Source organism: Peromyscus californicus, unplaced genomic scaffold (assembly GCF_007827085.1).
Source record: "Peromyscus californicus insignis strain IS unplaced genomic scaffold, ASM782708v3 Scaffold_13__1_contigs__length_99412109, whole genome shotgun sequence".
NCBI lineage: Eukaryota > Metazoa > Chordata > Mammalia > Rodentia > Cricetidae > Peromyscus > Peromyscus californicus.
In genome coordinates, this window is record NW_026294424.1 from 62,189,983 (window position 1) to 62,208,887 (window position 18,905).

The following is an 18,905-nucleotide window of genomic DNA, read 5'->3' on the forward strand; positions in this document are numbered from 1 at the left end:
TGTTTTTTTTTATTATGCTGTGATATAGATCTGTTACTTAAGTTGTGTTCTTAGTAAGATGAAGTGGTATAAATAAGTAAATATAAATAAAACCCAAACAACATAGGCATTTATGTGTTATACAATGAATATGTGTGTATATTCATTAATATTTATGGGACAGAACCTATCCTGGCCCACACAGTGCAGGGTAATAATTGGATACAACACGGCACTGAAAATGAACTAAACTAAAGTAGTTCTCTTCAGTTTCTCTGGCATGCTCAAGGTGGATATAGGGTCCTTGGTCTTCGCAGTGTGAAGTGCCATTCACTCACTTGACCTTCCTGGGAATTCAGTGAACAGCAAATCGTAACCACACCCCTCTCACAGTTCCCAGACTAAGAGTTGTGGGTATTTTTTCCTCAGTAGTCAGCAAGCCTTCAGTACAGAAGGGAACAGTAGTCTCTCTCTCTCTCTCTCTCTCTCTCTCTCTCTCTCTCTCTCTCTCTCTCTCTCTCTCTCTCCTCCATCCCTCTCCCTCTGTCTCGGTGCAAACTCTTCAAACTTTAGTTCCTTTTAAAGTTTGTGATAATTCTGATTACTCTGCAGCAATGTCTAAGTGCCTATAATACACTAATTACTATTATCCTGTTATCATCCTTTTCAAGATTATATTTATTTTAAAAGAAAATGATTCCAAATCAATGAAAAATATATACTGATAAAGTTATCCTGGAAGTTTTGGTAAACTGGACCACATAACAGTATGGTTAAATTCTGGTAGCTTATCATTAAATGGCAGAGTTATAGATGGAAAACATCAAACCGTGTTATTCTTAGCCAAATACAAACCAGAAAAATGTTATTTATCAAGAGCATCAGTGTTTAAGGTGGTACACTCTCTGTTGTGGACACATGGGTATCTTTGGTAAGCCAGTTAATAGTTTGGATTCGTTTGACTGAAAAAAAGGAGTGGATGAAAGTTTGGAATACTCAAAGGCAGTAAAGAGCGGAGCAGTGAGAGTCCTCCATCATCAGTGCTCTGAACCTCAACCTGGAAGGAAATGACCCAGTTAGATTGAGATCTTCATTCTGGCTACTGCTCTTTGGATCAGACAGAGGGATCCTAGACTTCTATCTCAACTCCAAGATCTTGCACTTTACAAGGGTCAAAGCCAGAGATGTGGGGCCCAGTAGGGACCCAGACAATTTGGTTACTATTGTGGCTCAGCCTGTGGTATACAGACTAGAAACCTGACTTCCTGGTACAGATCTGAGCACTGGCTGAGTAGGAATTGTGGAGACCCTTGGGCTGCAGCAGGTGATGGAGGGCAGCAGGTATTCAGCTGTTTGCTCCCTGAAACTGGGGAACCATTCAAAAATCGTGAGCACTTGGCACACCACCTGTCCACTAGACATCCAGTTATCTTGCCGATTGGGATCATGCCTTTTTTTGCACAGACCTTGATATCAACAAAGCTTGGCCATCTTCTGTGAGATAGAATCTATGCTCCGGAAATTATTTGGTCGATGAAAAGAAAATTCCATGCATTTAAAGGCAATGAACTAGATCCATTCTCAGCGCATATTCTGCACAACTGATGGAGGCAAAATGCATTGCTCAGAAAAGAGCTGGGAAGCTGACTGGCCATTGCTTTTATGGGGCATTCATTTTGTTTGCCATCATTGGGGTGCGTTTTCTTTCATTTGAGAAAAATGAGGTGTATATTCTTCTTGCTGCCTTACTTCTTGTGCCAGATTCCCCGGAGGATTTTCCCATTTTAGCCTGGTTAACTCAGGAAAAGAAATGGAAAGCTACAAAACTAAAATATTACCGGTTTTTTCTAAGTTTTTGCCTTTAATGTTTTGGCAATGGGCTTCTGTCATCCATGTCATGCTGACTGTCACGTCTGCCTGTGTGCCTGGTGAAACTATCAACAAATAAATGAATATAATCTACCTCCTAGGCTCCGTGCATTTTCTGTCTCCCTGTGCATTCGTCTGTAGTGGATTTTAATACAGTGACTTGACATTTCTGATGTTGATATGTGTTAGAATGTAGACTAAACTAAAATGAAACAAGGGAGAGAGGTTCCTAGGCAACACAGGGAACTAACCTGCCTCTCCTTAGATAAGTCACACATTCTTCCTGACCTGAACAAGTCATCAAATGACCAAATGCCCCTAACCCCAGAAGGCATTCTGCAGCCTTAGCAAGCAGATCTTTAGCCCGTGTTGGGATTTCCCAACATATCATTCTTTTAGCGTTAATTCTTTCATTGTGCAAATTAACCATTCTTTTATATGTATTCACAGAAAATATACTTTGATTCCCATGGGAGGGAGCTAAGATCTTATTATTTCTTTACATGAGTATTTGCCATGCTTATCACAAAGAGGAATATAAAAATGTGGTTTACTCTTCCTCCCTGACCTGGTCATTGATTAGATGTCTACTCTGAGCAGTGCAGAGTCAATGTGAGCACGGTAGAGGTGGGCTCAGGCTTTTATTAGTAATAATTACCCAAACTTTCCTCTTCCCCTCCCTGTGCTTTGAGAAGTGGAATAGGAGAGTGCTAAGTAGAATATAGAAAAGAGAGCCAGCTGGGATAGTTCCGAGAACCACGACAGATGTGGAGGAAAGTGCCTATATGGCTCCTGTTCTTACTTTCGCAGTAACGTCAGCTCTGGAGCAATTCCCCTGCCTGTGTTCCGACTGCTTTTATGCTTTCTCTCTAGGAGACCTTGGGATTGCTATTTAATTTTACTAAGGGTCAATTTCGGCTACTAGTGGAGTCTACTGTGTCAAAGGAGATGGTGTTTGCTCTCTGACAACGGTGCTGGTTTAATGACGGTGATTTTCTTAGCTGTCATTGGTACATGCGTGACTGTAAGCAGGGCCATGCCCAGGAAGACTAGGAGAGGGCAGAGACAATCCAGGCTGTGGACTGGCTCAAAGCTCCTTTTCCCAGGGAGAAGGCCTGGCGCTAGGTCCATGGGCGTGCCGTATGCATGCCCGTCGGGACCCGTTGTGACAGCTAGTACTTCCCAGAGCGTGCCCCCTTTGGCAGCCTTCTCAGTGCCCACGCCGGCCCTTGACACAGGAGTGGGTACGTGCCAGCAACGCCTTTTGGCCTTGAGTTCTAAGTGTGCTCGGAGCTGAGGGCGAAGGCTGCGTTCATTACTTCGTGAGTTAACCTTTCCTGGCTATGACTTTGGCTTTTCAAATACTAACGCAATGCATTTTCTTTTGTCCCTACCCCTCTGATTAATAGGGTGCTGAGAAAATTTTGTCAATGAATGAATCAGGAGAACTGCAAGACCTCTTAACCAAAATTGAGGTAATTGTGCTTTGGACGACTTATTTTTAGTAATCAAAATGTTAAGCACATTCTGATTGTAGTTGGTTTCCTAGTTGAATTTTTATCCCATGTTCATACAAATACATGATGGTGTATGTGGGACAATTTTAATTGGGTACCACCTGCCATTGCATTTGCTCTATCTAGGGTGAATTAAATATCTGCTTCTAACAACCTCATCCTATTAACTGAACTCTTTAGTTGGCTTTATCTGAGACTAATTCTCTATAATAGAGGTGTTGAGGAGGTATTAAGCTGGACAATTGTCTTAAAACACACTTATTCCCATGGACTTATTCATCATTGATGAAGGAAAAGGAAAAACTATTTCTGTAAGACACACTTTTTAATTTTTGTTGCTACCTTTTACAATTACAGCATGAGAGACACAATTATTCAAATATATAGTGTATTAAATTAATGTGCAACCAGGAAACTTTTAGCATTTTCCCGGTAAATGATTGTATCAGCCTGTTTCTTCCTGCACACAGGGAGACCATATGGTTTATCATCCAGATGGAAATGGTTTTAAGAGTGAAAATTATATATTCGTAATTACCCAGAGCTTTCCCAGGTGAACAAGGCAGGCCAGCATCCACATGCTTCTACTGTCCATTCCTGTTGTGCTTTATTTTTGATTCTCTCCCACACCTCTACATCAGTCAAAAGTAAGAGCTATGTGGCCTCTCCACTTCCCTTAGAACCACTCACTTATGCGAGTTCAGTCTACCTAGATTGTTACTGTTCCAGTTCCTCATTTCATTTCACTACCTGGAAGGTCTGTAGTCTCTATCTATAGGACTAGTTTTAAAAATAACTCTCGAGTCTGTCCTGTCTTCTTATCTCCATGACTCTTCATATTGTATGGTTGCCAAAGGATTCCTTTTATCATTTTTCTTTGGGGTATTTGATTTACATTCCAAATGAGCTACACACTCCTTGATTTTAACAGTTATTTTTTTTTATTGATATTTAGTCTTTCTCAGAAGGAAAACAAGATGTGTTCACTCATTTGACAAATTTTTTGAGTAGTTATGGTTTCCGAGCACCGTCCTTTGGGGGACAGCCGTGTCTGCTCAAAGATTTGCTTGCGTAGAACAGTAGCTCACAAAAGTTCTGAGCTAATTTTCTGTCCTAATAATAGCCATTGCATTACATTTATACACAGTGGTCCAATAAAGGTGGCAGACAGAGAAAGTGCTTCTGAACATGGAGTGTTCTGGGGATGTAGGAAGAAAATATGGTATGATCTGATTTCCTAATTTTCCTTAGCATACACAATTTGTAATTTCTGAAGTATTATGGTTAGAATATTTGAGAATTTCACCTGGCAGTCCAGCTCCCCTGATAGTCATATGACTTTGGACATGTAGCTTCACTCCTTGGAGTCCCGATATCTTAAGGCATCAAATGAGAGTATGCACTTGCCTCTCTAAAATTCCATTCAGATAAAAATATTTGCATAGGTAGATTTCTTTCTTTCTTTTTGCTCCTATAGATCACTTCAATTCCATAAAGTCATTAATTTAGTTTAATGTGTATCTTTTATTTAACCCACAAAAATTGCATAGTGAATATTATTTGTTATATAGTTTTCTGAATACATTTTAATATTATGCAAATTGTATTATAGAATACACCTGATTTGATTTTATAATGATATGTGACCATTGAAAGCATTTAGTTTAGCAGCTGCATACCTCTCCAAGACAGCCTTTTCTCATAGCTCTTGTTTCCACAATGGAACCAATTTCTGCCTTAAATGTCCAAGATAGTTGCCACTGCCTGCCTGTGCTATTGATCTGTAACATAAGGTTGTGTGATTGAGGAACTGATTTTTTTTTTTTTGAGACAGGGTCTTATTTGGCTCACACTGGCTTCCAACCTACTATATAGCTGAGGATGACCTTGAGCTCCCGATTCTCTTGCTTATATCTCCTAAGGAAATGGAATTTTAAATTTTGTATAATTTTGACCCAAATTTAAATATAAATAGCCTTATGTCGATAGCATTATATTGGTTGGTTTTATGTCAACTTGACACAAGCTAGAGTCATCAGAGACAAAGGAGCCTCAATTGAGCAAATACCTGCATAAGATACAGCTGTAGGGCATTTTCTTAATTAGTAATCAATGGGGGAGGATCCAGCCCATTGTGCATGGTGCCATCTCTGGGCTGGTGGTCCTGGGTTCTATAAGAAAGCAGGCTGAGCAAGCCAGGGGAAGCAAGCCAGTAAGCAGCATCCCACCCTAGTCTCTGCATCAGCTCCTGCCTCCAGGTTCCTGCCCTGCTTGAGTCCCTGCCTTAACTTCCTTTGGTGATGAACAGCAAATCTAAAGTGTAAGGAAAATAAACCCTTTCCTACCCAACTTGCTTTTTAGACATGATGTTTCTTCACTTCAATAGAAGCCCCCAAGACAAGCATTTTAATGCCATACTTTAGTAGCGTCTTTTAGAATCTTACAGGATGAATGAACCTCCTTAGTTTCCTTTGTACAGATGTACAACTGACTTAGATGCTCTGAACATTTATCCCCTTTTATCCATGGTTCTTTTATTCTGTCACTTAATATCTACATACTAGATTAATGTAAACACTCTTTCTCTTTCAGCTTACAGGGCTTTGGGAAAACATTTTTTATCTTTTTAAAGTTTATCTCAATTTTACGATCAGTACAATTAAGATGCAAATACTAAGATTATTTCTAGTTTTGAAAAGGGTGGTGTGCTACTGGCTTCTACTGTTATAGACATTGTAAGGTGTTACAGTTTGGTTGGACCCCTTGTCTGAAGGGTAAAACTGGTAGAGAATTGTCTCATCTAGGAAATCCTGCCTATGAGGGAACTAGGGTTTAATAGAAGTCAACCTAGATAAAGAGACAGGCCCTAGAGAAGCATTAGATGATCAACCAAAGTGGATGAGGATGCAATATTCAAATATGAACATCCAGCACTCTGGTTAGCTTTGGCAGGAGTTAAATATTCACAGGGCTGGAAACATTTAAATCCTGATTGTGTAGCAAGTAATACACTTGGTGTTTTATATATACTGAGTGATTGAAATTGGTTATATTATTATTCCCATGACACCATTAAGGGAATTGGCACAGAAACAGACTAAATCACTTGCTCAAGATGTTACAGAAAATGTTTCATTCCTGAATCTGATCAGTCTGACTCTAAAGCCAGGATATTAATCATAAGGCTATGCTCCTGTGACTCTCAATTCAAATGACATATAGGTAAGTGGGACATATGACTTTATCATGACATGACACAAGACTGGTCGAGAAATTTATCTAGTGTATTAGGTGCAGGGAATAAGCTGTTCTAACACCGTGGTCTGTTTCTCATGGAACATCCTAGAAGATGGACAACTGTTTATTCTATAGTAAGACATTAGATAGGTTATTCGGTTCTGATTTGTATTATTGGGTACCACATGCCAGTCATACAGCTGCTCTTGGTCCTCCTAGTCCAAGTTCAAGGCTTAGCAGTTATCCTAAGTGAAGGTGAGGAACAAGGCTTAGGGGCTGTATGGGGCCAAGAGAAGGAAATAAGCAAACAATTTTACATTTTCTGGTTCAAGAATCCTAGCTACCATGTATACTGTTCAAGTGAACATTTCTCTGGCAAGTTGAGTGGCTGGGATGTATTGATGGAGATTGTCTGTATCCCTGCACATGAGCAACAGGCCAAGTGGACCAGATTTACATGACACAAAAGCCATGTCTTGCCTCTCATTTGTCATTGAAATAGCTATTTTAAAAAATGAGAATAGAAGCGGTCTTAGAATAGTTTCATCATTGTGCCATAACTATCAAAATTAACAAATGAATTAAAGGCATATTTACTTTCCCCTTACAGGGGCAAGCTCTTAGACCAGAAAACTAATACTGATGCATTTAAATCAAATAACTCAGCGTAAGAGGATAAGGTTGAGTCATGTGACTATGAACAATTTATCTGGAGACAGCAGCTGGTGCATATGACTTAAGGTAGTGATTTATTAATAAAATAATGGCTTACAAATCTAATCTCACTGTTTGCCTGCCAGCCTTCTATTTGTCCTATGTGGATTAGTTCACTGAATCCTGTCAATAACTGAGTAATCAAAGATCTCATTTTACAATTCAAGGATTCTGAAGCCAGGCTTTTAGGATAGCCTTGATATACCAGTGACCCTGTCAACATGAGAATGTAGGTTTCAGTGTTGATATGTTAATTTTCTCTTAGAAAACTCATTGGTTGTGATTTTCAGATAAATTATGAAGTTAGAGTAGACTCTTGGTACTAGTGGATTTAACGTTTCATGTTTTTATTCATCAAAAGTAATTTTGTAGGCTCTATTTCAGATCAGTGATGTAAAATAAATTCTAATACCATTGCACTACAATTTTGAGGTCTATGTACTGACAGCCCAATGTTCAGGGTGAGTGAGTGACAGGAGAGAATGAGATGAGGTGGCTGACTAGAGCCCATGCTTTATTTCGGCTTTGCTCATCTTTGTCATCATAAATGCATTCTTTGGGAAAACTATATGCTATTTTAAAATTTCATCATGCACAAGTGTCCCAGGACACAGTGGGAGTTGGTTTCAGATAAAGTCTACCTGATGTTTTTTTTTTTTATATTTGTTGCTGAAATGCTGAGGCACATTTTTAAAAACTACCAAATAATTTACATTGGTTGATAAACAGCTACTTTCCAAACATTCCTCCTGTTGCTTGACAGCACCTGCCCTGTTAGTCTGCCAAAGAAGCTTGATTCCCACTTACATTTTAATGTCACGTAAACTATGAATGTTTTGTACTTTATTTCCAGGGAAATATATATGTTTATGTAATTTTTTTGTGATCTATTTGAAATTCAAATTTAACTGGATATTATTTATTTTTATGTGCAATATGTGGCAATCTTGTTCTACTAAGAAGCTAAAACTATTTACAACCCAGCAGTAACAGAGTCCTGGATTCCAGATGCTGTTGCTCTCTCTTCTAAGCTATAGGTTGGCTTAATATCTGTTTTGTCCAGTTGCTGCAATTCTTATATAAGACATGCTATCTATCATCTCTCTCTCTCTCTCTCTCTCTCTCTCTCTCTCTCTCTCTCTCTCTCTCTCTCTGCCTGTCAGTCTGTCTGTCTGTCTGCCTTGGTATCATCTATCTATCATCTCCTAAGTTTGCCTCAAACTCACTATACAGACAGAGATTATCTTAAACTTTTTATCTTCCTGCTACTTCTGAAGTTCTGGGTTTACAAGTGTGTGCTAACAAGACCAACTTGATAGTTTTGAATGTATCCTTTCACAATTATAGTGATGTCAAGCATGTATTGACATGATCATTTTATTTCTGAAATTCAATGATGTCATTATTTGAGAATTTCCTTATATTTATCTTTTAAAGAATATTCTTTCCTTCTGAAATGTCTTTGCAAAGACATTTTAACATTACAAAAAAATCAAGTCCAACCTTCTTTATAGGGATCAGTTCTTGCACAGAACAATTACAAAATCATCCAATTACCACTTTCATTCAATCTATCTGTTTGGGAGATCCCTGAATCTCCTCAATCTTCATAACATTTCCAGTTTCCAATTTGTGTCATTGAGATTGGCAACACCTACTTTCCATCAAAATAATTCTGTGCTGTTAAAAATGAAAAAAAAAGAGACATTACATAGGTTTTGTGTCTTACTATAGCAGCTAAACTAAAGGGTAGCAGTAAGTGGGTCTTGGAGAAAATATATACATGAAAAGAGATCTGAGGATGTATACATGCAGTTGATTATATTCTGATGCTTACTTTCCAAATTACATTCTGAAATTACTTATGAGGATAAAATTACATTTACTTATTTGTTTTTTAGATTCTTAGTTGTATATAGTAGAGAATTGGTGAGTAGATTCAGTTAGTTCAGGTTTTTTTCAACTGAGTTTTTAATGTGTAATTTTGACTCTCCATTGCAAAACTGTATGTATCTGTGTGGGTCAAATACATTTGTCTGAGTTTGTCATTTTGCAGGTGTGTGTGTGTGTGTGTGTGTGTGTGTGTGTGTGTGTGTGTGTGTGTGTTGCCTACATTTTCTAACCTTGCACAAAGCCAGGCTTTCAAACATTGCTGCCAATTCCTGTATTGCAAGTCAGGAACTTAGCATCAATTCTGTTTGTGTTCATTCTGTGTTGGCTTCTAATCACCCTGGGCATGGTGAGTTCCAGCAATGGATTCTGAGAAAGCTTACATGTGCAAAGAAGCACATTGGAATGAGTGTGAATGTTTTATTAAATACTGTCTTCCACACAGAGCCTGGTTGTATTTATTCTATATTTGAGATGCTTTATTTTTGCTAAAGGTAGAAAGGCTGACAGCTATTAAGAAAGGTTTATGATGTGCGTAAATGTCTCAAGATATCTGTGTCTGTTTTTTTAACTATCAAATGAAGATAATGATGCTTGCATTGTGTCTCTCTTGAAGACGATGTCTCTATGTGGAGGGGAAGGGTAGAGGGAAGAAATAGCATGTAATAAAAGTGCTTTGTAACGATTAAAGAATTATTCAATCTGGCAATGTAATGAGGGCTCTTTGGTTGATAGTGGATCCTTTAAACTTTAGCTCATAGTTTTCTGATTTTTCAAATTCTTTATTGGATGTATTATTCTAGAAGACAGAAAAGTGTTAAGAGATTCAAAAGAGAAAGCTAGAAGTATTTTCTTCTCATGAAAACAATAATCTTTTGTTATGTTTAGTTGGCAAAATGTTTTCATATGACGAAACTCTTGAAAGTATGTGCCATCCAACACACTTCGCCTAAAATTTCCTAGACTTTATAAACCAAGCCTTGCTGTAGATGGCCATCAAGGAAGGCAGTGAAAGAATTCTGCTCTTGTCCTTCGCCTAGGTCCCATGGATATTAATGGCTGATGCTGTCAAGTGCATAGCCACAACTATCTCATACCAATGTTGTTTTACAGCATCTCACAATACTGATTGAATTGCTTTCACTAACATATATTCTGTTCTCTCCTGTTTCTCATCATCCTATATAGAGAGTACAGCATCCACATGAGTGTCCTTCCTGTGGAGGCTTTGGCTTCCTTCCATGCTCCGTGTGCCATGGAAGCAAGATGTCAGTGTTTCGAAATTGCTTTACGGACGCTTTCAAAGCCCTGAAGTGTACAGCTTGTAACGAGAATGGTCTTCAGCGCTGTAAGAACTGTGCTGGATAACTGGATTTTCTGCCCAGGGAAAGCCTCATTTTATTAAACAAAGGCTAAAATTTGGTTTCTAAGCTTTTTTTTTTTTTAAAGAAAGTTATGTTTTTGGATTAAAAATAAAGTTTGTATATTATAACTACATTTGTTTTAATTTTTGGTTATGGTTATTTTTGTTGTTTTATTAAATAAACACTTATTTATTCAACAACTTCCATGGACCAAGCCCTGTGCTAGATGCTGGTTTCTGGTGGAAATTATGGAAACTCAGTATCACTCTAACATATCAAAAGTCCGGCTACCAAAATGTTTCTGGTTTTTAAAGGAAATAAAACGTATCTCAGTGCCTGTTGCAGTGTTGCTCTCTTGTTTAGGATGGTTTATGAGAACTCTCTAGATGTATAATGCATTTGCATGCATTCCTCAACTTCAGGGAAGCATACAGCTTTGAACAGTGGGGAATAATGTACCATGTATTCTTAGGCCATAATTTCTTTTAAGTTGTGTAATAGTTCCAGAGCAGATGGCTTTAATTATATATGATCAGTGTATAATTAAATAGATTTTTGGAGGATGGTATCAAATCTGCCAGGACAGTTGGGAGATGATCCAGAGAGTAAAGTACTTGCTCCACAGCATGGTGACTGGAGTCTGGGTACCCCAAACCTGCATGATGCCACGTACAGGTGTGTGGTTCCACCTGTAATCCTTGGGTCACTACAGTGAGATAAGATGCAGAGGCAAGAGAATCCTTAGAATCTTGCAGTCCAGCTAGCCTGTTTATGTATGCTTGAACAAGAAACTCTGACTCAACCAAGGTGGATGATGAGGACAGATAAGGAGGGTGTCCTCTCACTGTCGCATACATCCCATGGCATTCATATACCCCACCCACATAATGAATAAACACACACAGACACACACAGACACACACACACACAGACACAGACAGACAGACAGACACACATACACACACACACACGCACAGACAGACATTGTCAAAAGATATTTCAAGTTACTTTGTGTTTAATTTTTTTTTTTTTTGAGACAGGGTTTCTCTGTGTAGTTTTGGTGCCTGTCTTGGATCTCGCTCTGTAGACCAGCCTAGTCTCAAACTCATAGAGATCCACCTGGCTCTGCCTCCCATGTGCTGGGATTAAAGGCATGCACCACCACCACCTGGCTTTGTGTTTAAATTTTTTAAAAGAATTTATTTTGAAGTATCACTTTGTGTCACTGTCATGGAAAGCCACTCATAAAGTTAGGGCTACTCATGGGTCTTTTGAGCTGGACAGAATAATTGCTTAGAGCATGAATATTTGAAACAAAACAATATGAGTAGAGTAGATGACAATGCATTTTTGTGGAATTATTTTCTGCTTCTATCTGTATCTACCTATTCTCTTGAAGGAATCACCCCTGTCGTAGTTCCTGTTCTAATGCTATGAGGAAACAAGGTAACTTATAGCGGAAAGTATTTAATTAGAGCTTGCTTACAGTTTCAGAGTGTTTGTCCGTGGCCGTCATGATGGGGAGCATGGCGGCAGGCAGGCAGGCATGGTGTTGTTGCAGTAGCTGAGAGCTCACGTCTGATCCACAAATTGTAGGCAGAGAGACACACTGGGCCTGGCATGGGCTTTTGAAACTCCAAAGCCCATTCCCAGTGACACACCTTCTCCAATAAGCCAGCACCTCCTAATTCTTCCCAAGCAGTTCTACTAACTGGGCCTATGGGGACCATTCTCATTCAAACTACCAGGACCTCCCTAATACCCATGATCCAATCATCAAAAAAGAGCAAAAAAATGCCTGTGGGACAGTCTCTAGTCCATCAGGCATGGGGGAAAGCAATTCTGTTTTCATGAAGCTTGTAACACAAGAAAGAAGGAACAAAGGACACAAACGTAGGGAAATGGACCCTGTAACACCCAGGCAGTGAGTGTTCTATGAAATGTGTAACTGGAGGCCCTACATGCATGAGTCAGAAACAGAGAGAATGTATTGGACTGCCAATACATGGGCAATTGGAAACTTGTTAGTAAAAAGCAACAGGACAGTGTTTCTGGCAAAGGACCAATCTATGTGCATCCTAAGGTCAGAGAAAATTGTGTTGAAAGAAGGATTAGGCATTTTATGTGGACAATGACCATCTCATGTTAGTGGGACAGGTTATAGTGTGCCTGGATTTCTGCTGATGCCACATACACACTCAAATTGTGGCACATAAACATGTGTTCAAGACCTTGGAGAGCAATTAACAACAGAAAGGAATAAGAAAGTCTTCAAATCCTTCAAATGAACCCCACATTTATCTGGAGTTTCCTCTGGGAGTTTCCTGGCTTATGCTGTGCACAGTTCACAAAGGCATTGCAGTTCTACTGAGTTGGAGACAAAGAGGCTGTGGACAGCAGCAGCCAGAGTGTTCGGAAAGGAAGCAAAGTTTCCAAAAATCAACATTACCAAAAAGAAGGGAGTCCCCAAATCTGCTCACTAATTCAGCATTATAATATTTAATTTTATATATATATATAAAAGAAAATAAAATGACATTGATGACATTGTACTAGACAATTTTGCAATAGATATTTCACCAAAGAAGACATATGAATGATCAAATTCACATGGAAAATATATATCACATCATTCATCAGGGTAATAAGCATTTAAATTGCAATGTGGTACTCAGAGCAGCTGAAGTTCCATGTTGACTATGGATAGGAATGCTGAGCACAGGGAAAGCTGCTCCATGGCTAGTGGAAATGTTATTGATACTACTCCCTAAAGAAAACACTTGACAGGTTTTAGCAAAGCTAAGCATATTCTCATTCTATTTTCAAAGATTTACCCATTGTTTATTCAAAAGAAGTAAAACCTGTCTACACTGTTCAGGAGTTTCACAAGAGCTGTATTTTTATAATATTTATTGTTATTGTTTTTCAATTATTTGTATGCATGTATATGCTGGTGTAGATGAATGTAGGTATCTGCAAAGGCCAGATGAGGATGTTGGATTCCTTGGAGCTGGAGTTACAAGTGGTTGTGAGTTTTCTGACATGGGTACTAGGAACCAAACTCAGGTCTTCTGGAGGAGCAGGATGCGGTTTTAACTACTGATTGATTTCTCCATCCCCAGTAGAGACATAATTTAACATCCAATTATCTTGAATGTCTATTGATAGTAAGATTCATTAGTAATTTGTAATATATTAGTAGAGGTGCACACTACCTACCCAGTAAGGCAAAGTAAGAACTACTATTTCTAGAAATATGGATGAATCTCCAGAACATTTTATTGAATGAACTAAACCCAAAACAAAGGTACACAACGTTTATCATAGAGGACTCTATTTGCCTGAAGTTACAGAATAGGTAAAGTAATCTGTAGAATCATAGTCTCACGGTGAGGGGATGAGGGAGAATAATGAAATAAAATATGATCAGAGCTAAGACAGATTACAAGATATGTTTAACCAAGAGCTAATGTTTGCTGTCAAGTGGTAGGGAGGAGTTTGGTGTGACAGGACATATTTTCTGTTGCTGTTTTAGTGCCTTAAGTAGTTCTAAGATCTTAGCAAGTAGTAGGTCTTCCTCAGCTCCTTCTGCCCCCTCTCTCTTCCTCACTCTTCTCTCTGTGTGTCTGTGTGTCTGTCTCTCCTCTTTGTCTCTTTCACCCCCTCTCTCTGTTCTTTTTTCCTTTTTGAGCCCTGGTTCAGTTTCTGCAGTTACAACCAGCATCCCTTTCCCTTTGCCTAAGGCACAGTCAAGATAGAGCATTAGAACAGTGCGAGGAGATTTGTGTAAGGATGTTGAGACAACTTGATTAGGCTGTTGAGACAACTTGTGTAAGGCTGTTGAGGCAGCTTGGTTTAGGCAATTAAAACACCCTTTAGCCTTATTACAGAGAAATGAAAGACTATCATATATACTATGTTTAACTCACATTTTTTTTTTTTTTTTTTTTTTTTTTTTTTTTTTTTTTTTTTTTTTTTTTGGTTTTTCGAGACAGGGTTTCTCTGTGTAGCTTTGCGCCTCTCCTGGAACTCACTTGGTAGCCCAGGCTGGCCTCGAACTCACAGAGATCCGCCTGGCTCTGCCTCCCGAGTGCTGGGATTAAAGGCGTGCGCTTAACTCACATTTTTATATGTGGGATTAAGTAGAATATGTAGAACAGCTCAATACAGAGACATAAATAAATTACAGTATTAACACAAAAAGCATGCATTAGAAGTGTATCATTTTTTATTGACTAAAGAAATGAACTAATATTTAGTCTATGCCTTCCATGCATGTGTCCTTTTAGGAGGTATTTTATGCATTCTTCACAATATGCAGTAATTTTATTTAATTGTGTGTGTGTGTGTGTGTGTGTGTGTGTGTGTGTGTGTGTGTGTGTGTGTGTCTGGTGGGTGTGTGAGTACCTTCAGAAGTCAGAGGAGGATTTCCTGTTAGTTATAGGCAGTTCAGAGCCCCCTGCCATAGGTGCTGGGAACTGAGCTTAGGAAGAACAGCAAATGCTTAGACTGCTGAGCTCTCCATCTGGCCATCAATATTGTACACTTCTGAAACTGTTTCCGAAAGTTAATTTTTATAAGTCTTGACATCAAAGTTAATTTCTTGTGTCTTCAGTGTTCATGTAAGCTGTATATTTTTCTGGAATAAGGTAGGAAATCAGTCAGGCAAACAACCAATTTATTAAACACAAATATCTACATAACTAAAGAGTTGCAACAAAAATAAAATTGTATTCTGAATTCCTATGCCCTTAAAACTTCACATATTATTCTCTGTAACTATTAATTTCAAAGGGCAGGTAATACTGGTTACCATCAAATGTTGTGGATAGAATGATTATTTTTTACATGGGTTGTGGGACTGCGGGGGCTTGGTGGGACCTGGAGAGAAGCTCTCCAGCTACAATCAAAGGATATATGATAATGAGATCTAATCTAGACTTCATCTATTAAGCTAAAAAGCAAAGCAAAACAAAAAAACTCAAGAAAGGATCTTCAAAAATGCTCTAATACACATTACTGCATATTTATTTAAAAATTATTTTCTTTTCCAAAAGCCCTTCTAAAAATAAATTATTAGCATCAATTACGTAAATATTTGGAACATTGATCTTGTTTTGTCTTTCATGAGCAGAACTTAACACATGGTACAGAAACCAATTTGGATTTACTCATAAAAGAAGAGTGAGGCGCTAGGCAAATTTCTAGGTACTGATTGGCACTGATATTAAATTCTAGTTTTTTCAGAATATCTTATATTCTTCTATAAAAGCTATATTCTTATTCTAACTTACCTTGTCACTAAATTATGCATTTTTAAATTTTCCAATGTATTCTGTCCTATGTTTAGTGAAAAAGTTTAGAAAGTGCCAAATAGATTTACAGCAAGTGTTACCCTCACAATGCTCTTGTAATATTCTCCTTGTAATATTATTTCATAATTTTAAATCCATTTGTATATTAGTTAGGGTTCTCTGGAGTCAAAGAACTTATCGACTGAATCTCTCTCTCTCTCTCTCTCTCTCTCTCTCTCTCTCTCTCTCTCTCTCTGTCCATATATATAAATGATTATTTATTGCAATGACTTATAGGCTGCAATCCAACAATGGCTAGTTGTGAATGGAAAGTTCAAGAATCTAGTAGCTGCTAAGTCCCACGAGGCTGGGCATTTCAGCTGGTCTTCTGTATAAGCTGGGATCCTGAAGAAATAGGCTCCAATGCCAGTGAAGGGATGGATGTGCTGACAAGGCGAGGGCAAGCAGGTGAAGAATGAACACACCCTTTTCCTTCTCCCTTATAGCGGCTTCCTGCTGGTGTGGCTCAGATTAAAGTTGTGCCTTCCAGCCTCAAGATCCAGATCACAAGTGTTCCCTCCATTTCCGGGTTGTAGTTCATTCCAAACACAGTCAAGTTGACGACTAGACTAGCTATCACCACTTCTCCTGAAATTTTGATTCCTTATTCATTATTAACTGGAAAGTAACTTTTTCTTAATATCCAGCTTTACAGAATAATTTTCAGCGCATTGAATCTAGTTCTCATAGATGAGACAGCTTCCTTTCTCATTGTTCTTGCGTCTTAATGAGTCCGTGCAATGTTTAGTTAGAATCTTTCCTTTAATTAAAATTAGTGTGGCTTTTAATTACACAATTACATGTAACACAATTATAAGAACACCAGATGTGGGAAGAAAGAAACTTTTGGTATATATATATATATATATATATATATATATATATATATATATATATTTGTCTTCAGGTAGTAGAAGCAGGCAAATAGACAAGGGTAGTTCTCTAGGTTGCAGACAATCATGAGGCAGGAGGCATCACAAGAAATGCATTACCCAGGGCTTTGGGAGGGCCTGAAAGTCTTGAAAATACAGGAAGTGGAAGTTTGCTAACAAGGTTTGAGCTAAGTCTTGTACCATAGCAGTAACCAGGGGTATTGTGGGTAAAATGCTTAAGGTTTTTTTTTCATTGTTTTTCTTACTACCTTTCAGGCTCTAAGCAGCTGTTATTGCTTAGGCCACCATCTAATGTAGGCAGTGTTTAATTGGAGGACCAATTATGTTGGAAAATAGGGTTCCCTTTGCAAGTATTCTCTTACAGATATGTCTCATCTCATTTAGAAAGAGATAGTCTCATTGCTCATACTGCTGCATTGGGTTTCCATTTTGATGGAAGTGACCACAAAGGATTCTTATCAGGAAGCATCTTTCTCTTTAGGGAGCCCTGGCCTCTTTGGAGATCATTTGGCAAACTGTATAAACTCACTGAGGGAAAGTGGTTTAAACTGTAGTGAAGTATCCATTTATTAAAACACTATCCCTGTCGGAGAAGAAAGAGCATTGTGAGGGCAACACTTGCTGTAAATCTATTTAGCACTTTCTAAACTTTTTCACTAAACGTAGGACAGAATACATTGGAAAATTAAAAAATGCATAATTTAGTGACAAGGTGAGTTAGAATAAGAATATAGCTTTCATAGAAGAATATAAGATATTCTGAAAAAACTAGAATTTAATATCAGTGCCAATCAGTACCTAGAAAAGAAAAGGTCCACATTGATTCCTCACACTGCTTCATTTAGCATTCCATGCTCTGAGCTTGTCACCTTTTAGTCTGTATACTTACTGTTCCCTTATGTCTAAAACTCACACACACAGATTAGTTAGAAAGCAAAATGTTGCATACACAATCCAGACAATGCTGTTTTGATACAGCATCAATTTATGGCCCTGGATGAGAAATGTTAAGACTAATAGAAAATAACTGTCTTTACATTGTCAGTGGTATATTCTCTTATTTCCTGTGTTGGTTTGCATATGCTAAGTAAAGATGTGAAGCCCGGAGATCCTAGAAGAAATATTACCCAGTCTCAGAGGTTCATCCTGGAGGACCTCATGGTACCTGATTTCTCTGAAGCTCAGGTTTGTTTTGAGTTTGCTGTTTGTTGTAGATTTTACCTGGAGACAGAACTGTCAGTCTATTTCCTGTCGCATTTTTGCTTCCTAGTGAGGTGATTTTAGGTTTTGTTTTATTCCTTGAAAAGAGAATTTTAACTCTTTTTTTCTCCCCAAGGTAAAAGTGCTCTTCATATTCTTCAGTAGTTACTATGGTTCCTTGAATTGTTATAAATATGCAAGTAGTTCTGGTATCTGTATTTCTCCTCCATACAAATAGGGTTCGAGGAAGGGTTTGCAACTTACTTATAGAGTGCATATACAGTAATCTGAATGGTGATAATTAGAGAAAATTTCCTGACTTTTTGGGGTCAAGTTTAACCCTATGGACACTCAATTAAGAAACACACCAAGAATCGTAAGGGATACAAAGACTCATGTGATACAGCTATTCTTTCCAAAGTGGCTGAAGAGATAAAGCATGTGGAAGAGATTTAGAATACGAATTGTGTCAAATTATGGATTTTTAGATGTGTAGCAGAGTTACCAAAAATAGGATGCTCAAAGGAGCAAAACATGTGAGCCTTGTTGGCTGATGTAGCTCGAGGCACTGTCTGTGACAGTAGCTAGTATATTAACAGCAAAAGTACAGATGTGAAGACCTGCTATAAAACCAAGTAAGAGGAAAGCAAAATGCTTGCCATCATGGCTGGCTGATGCAAGCATTCACTGCTGCTTCAAATCCAAAGATTACAGTGATAGGCATGCATCATAGAATTTAAGAGAACAGGCTCTGGATTCTAAACACCTGGCTTGAGTTTTGCAGCTAGCTCCACCATTTGCATGCTGCATGACTTGAAGGAACTTGTCTGTCCTTTATCTTCCTCCATTTCTTAGTTATAAAACCTGATGTAATGCTAATACATACAA

General features: G+C 38.3%; 1 protein-coding gene across 1 annotated transcript in view; it reads left to right on the forward strand.

Annotated features, from left to right (window-relative positions):
* Grxcr1 (glutaredoxin and cysteine rich domain containing 1) overlaps positions 1 to 10,593 on the forward strand; it is a 114,529-nt gene extending 103,936 nt beyond the window's left edge. Inside the window, exons 3-4 of the mRNA XM_052735907.1 lie at positions 3,258 to 3,323; positions 10,395 to 10,593. Of these exons, the coding sequence (XP_052591867.1) occupies positions 3,258 to 3,323; positions 10,395 to 10,574 (246 nt within the window). The 3' untranslated portion in view covers positions 10,575 to 10,593. The remainder of the gene's footprint in view (positions 1 to 3,257; positions 3,324 to 10,394) is intronic.
* Positions 10,594 to 18,905: the final 8,312 nt, after the last annotated feature.